The sequence below is a fragment of the Pithys albifrons genome, chromosome 15 (assembly GCF_047495875.1).
Source record: "Pithys albifrons albifrons isolate INPA30051 chromosome 15, PitAlb_v1, whole genome shotgun sequence".
Classification (NCBI taxonomy): Eukaryota; Metazoa; Chordata; class Aves; order Passeriformes; family Thamnophilidae; genus Pithys; species Pithys albifrons.
This window is the reverse complement of record NC_092472.1, coordinates 8,816,222-8,827,726: the sequence shown is the minus strand read 5'-3', so window position 1 is coordinate 8,827,726 and position 11,505 is coordinate 8,816,222. Positions and strand designations below refer to the sequence as shown.

General features: G+C 42.8%; 1 protein-coding gene across 2 annotated transcripts in view; it reads right to left on the bottom strand.

The window, feature by feature from the left end:
* AFF4 (ALF transcription elongation factor 4) overlaps positions 1-11,505 on the bottom strand; it is a 50,492-nt gene that overhangs the window by 21,249 nt on the left and 17,738 nt on the right. Inside the window, exons 1-6 of one of the 2 annotated variants that reach the window (XM_071570503.1) lie at positions 10,795-10,930; positions 10,175-10,301; positions 8,055-8,837; positions 6,705-6,749; positions 5,643-5,729; positions 501-537 (exon numbers count right to left, since the gene is read on the bottom strand). In XM_071570503.1, the coding sequence (XP_071426604.1) occupies positions 501-537; positions 5,643-5,729; positions 6,705-6,749; positions 8,055-8,837; positions 10,175-10,301; positions 10,795-10,850 (1,135 nt within the window). In that variant the 5' untranslated portion in view covers positions 10,851-10,930. Of the gene's footprint in view, positions 1-500; positions 538-5,642; positions 5,730-6,704; positions 6,750-8,054; positions 8,838-10,174; positions 10,302-10,794; positions 10,931-11,505 lie in introns of those variants that run through there. The other variant, XM_071570504.1, reaches the window with a different exon arrangement.

The following is an 11,505-nucleotide window of genomic DNA, read 5'->3' as shown; positions in this document are numbered from 1 at the left end:
TTATATGAGATCTTGACCAGTTCTCTCTCTTGATTTCAAAATGTAAAAGTGAAAATGAACAGTGAAAACTGAAATGTGTTTTTTCCACTAAATACAAGCAAAAGCACTATTTTGGTTTCTAACATGTCCCCAAGCCAAGAATTGGGTTTTTTAAGTGTTTTGTTTTAGTACTCAGGTATTTTTAATTCAATAAACCATAGAGGCATTTTTTAAAGAATTAGAAAATGTGATCAATTAAAAATACCTATTTTTTCCTAGAAAACTCCACCCTTTCAACTCAGTGATAACTTTCTGTATCTGAACAAGAAATGTGAAAGAAAATCAAGCAATAGTTTTATAGCTTTAAACTTGAGAAAGCAGAGAAAATCTTAACTCAGACTCCATCTTATGACCAGCCTGGAAAATCTCATTCCCTACAAAACATGACATCTTAGAAGATGCTGAGAATACTGAAGGCAACCAAAGCATTAAACATATTCCAGGAAGTTTAATGTACTCACTCTGTTCTCCAGTGCCAAAACTGGACTGCTGAGATTCCTGAGGGAAGAAAAGATCACAAGTGGGTTTTTTTACAGTGGGAAATTTATCATACTAACAACCAGGCTGTAAGGAAGATATTCTTTCCACTTCAAGGACAGCACCTAACCTTGAAAGAGGGGAAAAAACTGACCACAACCAGCCAGGGGGATTACTTATCCGGGCCCCAGAGCAGCCCAGGTGAGGAGCTTCCCCTGCTCTTCCTCAGCCCAGCTCCCCCACGTCCTTGCTGTGCAGCTGCACTGCATCGTGCCTCAAACTCCCAAATCCATCTGGGACTTCCATAAATCCCATCTCCCTTTATGTTTAGCATGAAGAGGAACGTTCAGGATGTTTGTTTATCCTCCTCATACACAAACTCTGCTGCTTGTTTGAAGTGTTTTCCTTCAAACCCTTTTCTCCTCATTCTCCTCCTCCAGGCACACAAAGCACCGTGAGGGACAACCAATGAGGGCAGGAAAAACCTCACAGCAAAAAATTTCTCAGCCATAAAGGAGCCTGAGGGACAACAGGAGATTAAACCAGGACCAACTCTGCACACTCTGCCCAGCAGACTCCACGTGGGTCCCTGGTAAATCCAGCCAGGCTCGTGTGGCCAACACAGCGTTCCCAGAACAGCCAGAACTCCATGGAATCACACAACTCCCTTGTCCAAAAGCCAAGAAGGAATATTACAGATTCACAGAATGGTTTGGGCTGGAAAAGACCTTAAAGTTCACCTTGTCCCACCCTTTGCCCTGGGCAGGGACACCTTCCACTATCCCAGGTTGCTCCAAGCCCCATCCAACCTGGCCTTGAATGCTTCCAGGGATGGGGCAGCCACAGATTCTCTGCCCAACCTGTGCCAGGGACTCACCTCCCTCATAGGGAAGAATTTCTTCCCAATATCCTATAAAACTAACTGTGAGAGATGAAGCCTTGCAAATGTTACCACTTGTATCACCTTCAGTATTCCCATATCAGAACCCCAATTCTGACTCACAAGACACAGCAGATCATAAACTTTTTTGAAACCCTAAAACACTGTTTTAACAAACACACAGAGGTTCCTGAGGTACTGAAAACCCAGTTCCAGGCTGGAGTGCCTTTTTAAAATAGGACTTTCCTGACCTCATTTTAAAATGAGGACAACTGCTGGCCCTAGAAATACAATATTGAGTCAAACACTTTCAATTTTTAGTTATATACACACATATTTTACTCAAATGGCAAACCAGAACTACAATAAAACAAGGAATTTCATTTTTTCTGGTACACCTGTGAACCAGTTTTCCCACACAGCCAAATCGGTGCCAGACAATTTACAAGATGGAAGTTTTTAAACACACAAAGGCTTTAACACAGCAAAGCACAGTTGTTTTCAATTTCTCCTAATGTTGTCCTTCTAAAGTGGAAGCAGTTGCAATAATGCACTGAACAAGTACTGTATAGATGGGGAACTTGATAAGGAACTTTCCTTGGAAGGTGTTTTGAATGCCTCTGATCTTTACTAATTGAAAGAAAGGGACAATAAAACTAAAATTAACCCCTGTTTAATGGAGAGAAGTCCTGTGACTTCAACAGAAAGCAGCTGCCACACTTCCTTCAAAATAAAAGCTGGTTTTCATCTTTTACACAGGCAGGAGGAGGGCAAGGGTGATTCCCTGATTCCTTTTTGCCACTGGCAACAAACCAAGTCAAAAAAGAAGTGATGACCACACAAAAATGGAACAGCACCCTCAGAGCCACTGCACCAGAGGGAGCACAGGATGGGGAACTGGCACCCCTTCACCAGCACATGGGTGAGGAATTCTGCAGAACACCTGCCTAATTCCTTGCTTTAGTCAACCTCTTTCTTGGAAGGCAAAGCACAGGCTCTCAGCTAAGTGTATTTTAATGAGGTGTTACAGTTAAATGTGCAACTTTTTCCAGCTCTCTTGCCATCTATTGAATACAAATTTCTTTAAGAAACTCAGAGATGAAAATAAAAAAAAGCTCTACTTTCAACTCTGAAGATATTTACAGCAGCAGCTTCTAAAGCTCTGCTTCAGAAAGAAATTCAAAACAACAGAAAGGAAGGAAACCCTTTTAACCAAAATATAATACACTGCTGAGGTTACACAGAGAAGACACTTAAGCAGGAAACAAAAAGTATGACAAAAAAAAGTGGAGGTTGGAACTCTCCAACTGGGCAGGACAGCACCAGGGGCAGGACTCCCATCTCACAGACCTGGCTGGGGTGAACGGGACCCATTTCCATTTAATATCTGAAATCTCAGGTCAGACCTCAGTTCTATCTCTCAGGAGGAAGTTTCTGTATTACAGCAGATCAAGGGACCGACCGTGGCCCCGGCGGCTCCAGCACAGGGCAGGAATGGAGGCACCAGGAGGCAGGAGCTGCCTCTCCAGAGATGCCCTCGGGCTCTAGCGCAGGTACAAACACTGCCAAGCCTCCCATGGTGATGAGAAACAAAAACCTTCCCCCCTCCAAGAAACAGCTGGAGTTTTTTAATATATTTTATAAACATGCCAGTATTTTTGGAGTTTTTGACTGTGAGCCCATGGATAAAATTACAGAGTGTTAGGTCACAGGATAATATTTTTTTATCAGGACTCAGGAATCTACATTTTTGTCATAGCATCCATAAAACTTTCCCTGACCTATTTTCATGGAGTTTTATCTTCTGATTCAAAGACTTCCTAGTAACTATTAGATATATTTATAGTAATCAGAGGCCCCAATCAGGAGTTTGGGTTCCTTTGAGTTACTCTCTACTCACAGGGAAAGTGATCCCATCCCAACAGTCTGACAAATAAAATCAAGTGGTCCACCAAAGGGAGGATAATTCTGTGTGAGCAGGAGAAACATCCCAACTTCTGCACACAAGAGGAATGCTGTGAAACACTTCAGCATATGACTTGCAATAAATGGAGCACAGTATTAAAGAGAAGGAGCTTTCCTGCAACAGAACTGCTTGATTAAAGTAAACCACTGTTTTGTTTTGTTTGGTGAATTCTGCTCTGGGCCCAGACTGCTCAAGCCTATGGCTCAGTAACTCACTGGAATTCTGCAGAGCTGCTGCTGCCAAGAATGACAGAGGGGAGAAGGCAGAGGAAATTATAGGCTTTGGATGCAGAGAGAGAATTTGACAGAGTTCCATGGCTAAGATGTGCAGCCACAGAATAAAAAAGCTGGCAGAAAGTCAAGAGACTCAGAGCAGCCATAAATGGAATTTTTTGCAAACTGGGTGAAGAAACGCAATCCAGGTTGAGAGGTTCACAAAGCTGTACAACCCAACTTTTTGTTCAAACAGTAACACAACTGTGCAGTTCTACGTCGTTTCTCTCTCTCTCACAAACATGTGGATTTTTGCCCACCTTCCTGCTCCCCAAATGGAGTGCAATGCCAGGGAAACAGAAACAAGCACTTCCAGCAACCCCACAGCCAAGTGTGCTCAGAGTGTCTCCTCAGAGGTTCAGAAGTAAATATTCAAAGCAGTGGAATAAGGACTTTTGTTGATGAGAAAAGGTGTGGAATTTCTTTCTTTATGAGAAAAGGTACAAATCATTTCCAGGCTGACAGTTTTATATAACACAGCAAATAAACCCTGACTAAAAGCAGTGTATGCAAGACTAATATTGATGTAATGTTAAGAAAACAGACAACAGGATTTATTTTCTAGATATGCCTTCCAAAGTAAAGTTGAGAACTGAGTGGCATGTTCTGCATTTTTTGATCACTGGAGAGAAGCAAAATGCAGTGAGACAGGAACATGCTACACAGAGGGTGGTGACAGCAGGACTGCCCTGAACTCACACCAGTCTGTGGCATTTCTGTGGACATGCACTTCCAACATGGACCTGGAACCTTTGGCTGACAGAAGGTAATGTCAAATCATTCACATAAGGTGATGGTTTAGACAGATTACTTAGAGACCTCAGTGAGAAAGTTCTCTTAAAATTACTCACTCAATTGTTCTGTTTTGGGGAGCAATTTGGATTGAACAGGAGAATGAGAGCTGTAAGTGGTGCTCTAGAACAGCAGCAGGTCAAAGGAATAGTAGTCTCAGTTATTGCAATGGTAACTTTTAAAAGACAAACAGTGTGATTTCGTCAGTCTGAAGCCATGCCAAGTTAGGGGTGGAGCACTCCAACTCCTCCCAGAGATATGTTGAGCCTGGAGAAAAATCCTATTGTTGAGCTGACTCTTTTACTGGTTAATCAGCAGATACAGGAAGCAAAGCCTGAATTCCTGGATGAGTCAGGAATCTCCAAGCTGGGTTTTACCCACAGCTATCCCCCCTGCCTATCCATGGGCTTCCAGGATACTGCAGACTGCAGAGCTGCTCTTCCAGGCTCACAGTTCCCAGTGCCAGTGCCCCAACACTGCAGCCAGGGCTGCCAGCCCCAGCCCCAGGGGAAGGAGCAAGAGAACTCTTTCCTCAGAGGTGTCAGCTCCACCAGGTCTCCTGAAAATGTGCCCTGTGCTGTCAACAGCAGCAAAGAGGTGGATTTCTCTTTAGAATTAACAGCTTAAATCCCTCAGTGGTTATTAAGCACGCAGGAGGCTGGGAAGAGGATCTTTTGGAACAAGTGGTCCCAACATTTCTTTAGCAAAACATTTGATTTTTAAAAGGCTTTAATACTTCTGTGATTGAAAATGTAAAAATCTCTTAGAAATGGACTTCAAAATTAAGAGGAAAATTCAGTTTATGCGTAAAAATACATTTAAATTTCTCAGCATTTACCAGCCAGACTCTGTTTGCTACATGGAGGGGAATGTACTTGGTTCCACCGTAAGTGATACAAAGCATTTCCCTAATAGGGAAAAGGCTCAAAGGCATTTTCAAGATTCAAAAGTATCCTGAAAGTTTGAATTTATGAAAAAAAAGAAAAGGAAAGTTTTTTATGGACAAGTTTGCAAACTTCTGCTTGCACAAACCAGAGGAAAATGGAGGACATTCCTCACAAGGCTCTGCTGACAAGTGGTGTGAAGCAAAATGAAGAGATACAAAGCACTGAAACAAACCCAGATTACACAGAATTGAATGTAAGAGTTCCAAAATCCTGATCTTTAACAGGAGTCACTTTTACAACAGCATTCAGTCTTTGACTACAGCACTGACCTTTGTTGGAAAGGGGAATTTGGAGGGTTCGGTTTTGCACGGTGTGTGGATTGCAGTCAGTGGAGGGGGCCAGGAGTGGGTCATCTCCTACAATCACAACAACAAAATGTTAATAAAATTAAAGCAAAGATTGTATTAAATCTGAGTTTCAATGGTAACCCTGTCTCTCAATTCTCAGTTCACTGTTCACCCTTCACTAAGATTTGTATTTAAACCTTTATTTCCCAAATGTGCAAAGATCCTACATGTAAACAATTTAAAATTCAGGTTATCCATGAGAAAAGACATTGCACATAAACCTGAGTTTTAAATTGTTGTCCTTGAGAACAGTTAAGACATAATAACAAAGAGAAAGGCAGAAATCAATAACCTTGGCTGGCCTGAACATAAACTGCAGTACAAGTCAGAGTCTGATAATTTCAAACTGTGAAGAGCGTGTGTGGGGCACAGGGGCAGAAAGAAGAATCCTGGGAAAGGGAAGCCTACAGAGTTTAAGGAAAAAGGGGAAAATCAAATGCCTGAAGCCAGAAAGAAAGTGCCTTGTATTCTTTCAGAGAATCTCCAAGGACTGTGGAGTACTGAAGGTCAGAGGAGGTGGCAAGGCATGGAAATATTCAAGGGGGACCTGATGATGCTTTTCTGAGAGCAGACACAGGGACAGGGGACCACAGGAGGGGTAAAAGGACTCGGGAAAATAACCCAAGTAGGAGAGAGGGAAAGTTCTGACATGGGGAAGCAAAACACTTACTGTACTTCAGAAAGGTATCAGAATTAAAGACTGTGTTCTGGTGGAAGAAATGAGTAGTTCTGATTCCCAGGGAGGAGGCACAAAGAGCAGGAATGCAGTGAGGATACCCAGGAGATGGTGTGCACACCCACAACACCCAGTGCCCAGCTCTGCTCCCAGTTTTCCCCAGTCTCCCTGTGCTAGAGGAGCCCTCCTGTAACAATCTGCAGCCAAGGCAGTTTGAAAGGCACTGATAACTGCAGAGTCCTTCCAGCTCCTCAGGAATGTTTGTATTTTCAACAGGTAAGTGATGAAGAAGAGTGAAGGGAACTTACTTTGAGGATCTCATCCACGCAGCTCACCTCACCAGATGCTGATGCCTACAAATCAAAACTTAAGGTTAACATCTCCCAAACCAAATTTTGCAGGGAGTAGAAACAGTTAAAACCAAACTTCAATCCTTATCATGACTCATGGACTCTACATAGATACAAACAGCCCTTGCTAATTCTTTTCATCAGTTTTAATATCAGATAGATCCACGTTTTTATGGCATGAGTCACATCCAGTTATGAAAAGCAAATACATGAGATCTGTAAATCTGTGACAATGATCTCTTACTTTTCACTCCACAGTTAAAGTGATCACAGGCAGTCAGTGATATTAAAAACTTCGAGAGAGGGGAAAGAGAGATGCAGCTTTCAATAATTTCCTGGAATAAGCCACAGGATAATATCTTGAATTCAAGTGCAGGACCATGAATGCACAGGAATGACAAACTGCATTCCCAAGTAAAACACACATTACACACTGATTCCAGAAGCAGCAGTAATTACCAAACTCTGAATCTCCTGCATCCCTGACTGCCACAAGCAGAAAGAAGTGAAGCTGCTACAGGACTCACTGCATCAGCTTTGACATGGCAAGATTTCAGAAATAAAACCATTCCTAATTTCCTTACCTGTGTGCTGAATCTTACTTTGCCACTTCTTGAAATCCCAGGAACAAGGACTTTTCTCTGGCTACCATGATTCAAGCAGTTAAATAGGAGATGCAACGAGATTTGATTACTAGGAAGCTCCTTGTCAGTGAGCAGGAGTCAGAGTCTGTGCCTTAATGAGTCAAGAATTACCAAACTCCTAAAAGCTGTTAACCCAATAGTATTTTATAACCAGCATGACCGATAAAAGTTCTGACCCTGCTCAACTTGGTGCTTTAGGGTGAGCTTCGTTTCCCCAGGTAAAGGTATAATAATCACATCTAGTAATTGCTACACACTTCAAAAGAAATTCTGATACAAGCAGATAATACCAACAAATCTAAGTCAACTGGGCTCCCAGTAACAATGTCAGTATCCAGCTCGTCAAAGTGTCTGTGAATGTCCTACTACTTCTCTAACTACAGAAATACGCCATGGAAATTGGCCACTCTGGGTTATCTCAGCCTTCCCTTAATAAAAATCCCAGTACCCATATGGAGGAAGCAGAAGAAAAAAACCCTACTACTTTTGCATGTTCCCCACTGAAAATACAGCTTTGACTGCTTAAGGTGCTTTGTGCAACAAAAAACACAGTGTTTACTAAAAACTCAATTTTGGTTAGGCAGATTGGGATTTTAAAGAAGCTGGAAAATCCCAGCCCAAATGGATTTACATTTCAGAAGCCAGGAAACAGCCAGCAACTTACATCCAGTGGTTGAGAGGGAATTTTCAGCTTGGTTAGGTGTGCTTTGCTGCTGGGCTTCAGCTCGTTCACGGCACTGCTGTGGGTCTGACTGCTGTAGTGTTCCGAGGATAACTTTGGTTCCATGGATTCCTGCCCATCCATCGGCCTGACGTACGCCGTGGGCTTCTGTAACATTGAACTGGACTTGGACATTAGTGACGGTGGGAAAGACTGATTAGAGTGTTGTCCACTTGAAAATGAGGGTACACGGGAGGGAGAGTCCCAGTTGGCATCAGGATCCCGGGGCGACTTTGACCGTTGATGTTCTTTGCTGTGGTGATCATTCCCATGAGATCTCGAGTGGCTGGAGCTCAGCGAGGAGACAGCAGGTGGTTTTCCAGGGCTGGAAGAACGTGGTTTGGAGTGTTCAGACCCATGCTGGCTTTTTTTCCTGCTGCTGCTGCCGTAGGAGTCGCGGTCGTGCCTCTGGCCGGTGCTGCCCGTGGTGGTGCCCCCGGAGCGCTGCCCATGCCCGGCCAGGCCCCCGGAGCGCTTCTGGGACTGGGAGGAAGTGCTGGGAGCCGGCCCCACTGGAGTCCATTTGCTGCTCTGGTGGGAGCCTGTGCTGTGCCTCTGATCACCAAAGAAGCTTTGGTTTGATTTCTCGTCGGGTGCTGCTGGAACGGTCGGTTTGGGAATTGCCACGAGCTTTTGGAGCGGTCTGTCTCCGATGAGATCCGTCATTTCATCATAGTTACCGAGCATGCTCTGGATGCGACTGGACAACTTGTCTTCTTTGCTGGTCTGGGAAAACAATTTTAAAAATAGTAATGATTTAAAAACCATCACAACTTGACTTTCAGTTAATTGATTTGATAACTAGTGCACTTAATTTCATGGCTAGAATCCATGTCTCTTTCACCACTGTTTCCAATTCCCAATTTTAGTTCTTAAAGCAGTAATTTAACTCACTAAAACATATGAAAGGGAAGTACTTCAGCAGCAGGAGCAGGTAAAACAGCAGTAATCAGTGCTTCAAATTATGCACTGGTGAGCTGGATGCAAGTTTAAAAGCTGTAAATGCCTCCTGTCACCTTAAACATTATTTCTTGAACTCAGAATGCATCAGTCCTAAAAAGTTTTAATTAGCAGTAAAATAAAATCAGCTTAACCTCACCCCTGTATGTCATTTTTAATTGGTATTTATATTGGCACTATGTTGCCCACAGTTAAAAGGGTTCTTTCTTCTGTAACCATTTTATTTTCCAAATTAGGTCTGTTGGATCATTCCCCACACATCCCAACAAGCTCCAGTTAACTTCATAAAGGTGGGATTTGGTTATCAAGCCCAGGAAAGTGATGGGAGGACAGGAATAAAAAGAACACCAAATATTCCTCAACTTTCTCCCTGCAGGAAGACAGTTTTCAGTCACAACATTTTACTTCTTGCAAACTAGCTGGAATTGGAATAAGGTAACAGGTTTGCTTTTGAAGTGAGTTCTGAGCTACATAATTAAAATCTTAAATGGTATTTTATTAGTTATCCAGAATTAGGTTATTTTTTTCCCATTCTGCTCAGCAAAGCAAACCTGGCAGGAAACCCAGCACAGGCTTAAAGCTGTGCAAGATCACAAACAAAATCAACTCCTTCAAAACAAACTAAAAAAGTCAGATACAAACTACTGGAGTACTAGAGCTGGTAATTCCACCATACCAGTCATTTCAGCATTTAAAATTAACCTCCTATCTAAACATTGTCTTTCAGAACTTGCCCAGATCTTGATTACACTGATTAAAGGTTAGAAAGTTTAGCAACCAGCTAAAACACCCCAGAAATGGCAACTTGGCATCACACAACAGACAGTTTAATTGTTTTGAGTCATTGTACAGAAGGTGAAGGAAGGAAAAAAAAGTGTGGTTTATTTTTCCTTTTCTCACTCCCTTCAAAGCTTTCCTTCCCTCCTAAGCCCTATAAATCTGCTGGTGGAGCTAGTTAGTGACGGTCAAGCCTTATTTTCAAGATGTCCTTAAATACCTGGTTGCCGTAAAAGCTTTGGATCTAAAAAGAATGCAGATAAAAATATATTTGGGATATGATTTCTGTTACAAAACCTGCATTTGCAGGAGATGCAGGAACTCACCACTTTGTAAGGTTCAGCAAAGAGAGGGGAGTTGGGTGGAAAGGCTTCGTCACCCTGCTGAATTTCCTGATTTCGCCTTTCCCTTTCTTTCATACGCAGCACATTCCGGTCTTCACGGTTCATGTTGCTACGGGCAAAGCAGATAATTTCTGATCACAGAAGGAAAGGAGGAGGGATGTGAGTGCACAGAGGGATGTGAGTGCACAGAGTCAGCCTCTGGCCCAGATTGGCAAAAGAATGAGGACCACAACTACTGAAAACCCAGATGTTTGTCCAATTTCAGCCACCTCCCCCTCCATCCAAAGAGCTGTAACCTCCAATCCACAGTTGCTTTAACAGGGAAACTTTACGCAGTATTAAAAAAAAAACAAACCTGAAAAAAATCCACAAAGTCCTCAGGCAAGTAACTATTTCAAACCACTTCACCCGCTCGACTCCTTTCACTGTCTCAGCCCACGCTGCACATCTCCCATTCATTTCTAAAATACCTTTTCTCCCCCACATCCCCCAGATGTTCTCTAACCCCCCACCCATCCAGTGCCTGATTTTTCCTGTAGGTTTGGGTTTATTTTTGGTGCTGACATATCTTTTCTTGGCACCCATCTCAAATATATTCTAACCTCAAGCTTTGATGTGGTTTCCAGGTCTCCGTTCCTCCCTGACTCCCAAAAGGCATTTCTACTCCAAGCAGTAATTTCACTGAGTTCTGGCAATATTGCACCTTCTGCCTTGGACCACATTCTCCTACTGCAAAAATGCAGATAAAAAACCTGCTAATACCACTTCTCACAAATGTTACTTTGCAGTTTGGTCTTGCTGCTTCTGTTAATAGAAATATGTCAAATTGTTGCAACACACACACAAACACACACGTTGGAAAAGATTCCTCTGAGCTGGATAAAGCACTGGAACTTAAATGAGCAAACAAAGTAAGGTGATAACTAAGGCAGTACTAATCCCTTTAACATTTAATTCCAGAATGGTTTGGGTTGGAAGGGACTCATCTATTCCACCCCTGCCATGGGCAGGGACACCTTCCACTATCCCAGGTTGCTCCAAGCCCTGTCCAGCCTGGCCTTGGACACTTCCAGGGATGGGGCAGCCACAACATGTGCTGAACTTTCTATCGAGTGATTTAGAAATGAGCTTCACTGATCTGCACAAAGTACAGTAGGTGGTTCTCCAGGAATGGATGTGATGTTCTTCCACATAATCCGCAGTCTAAAATGAAAATGTTGGCTGATTAGAAAACCATTATTTCACATTTCTAGACAGCTGCCTGATTATTAAAAAGGAAAAAACCAACCTGCTACAGCATGACTGTGAAAGCT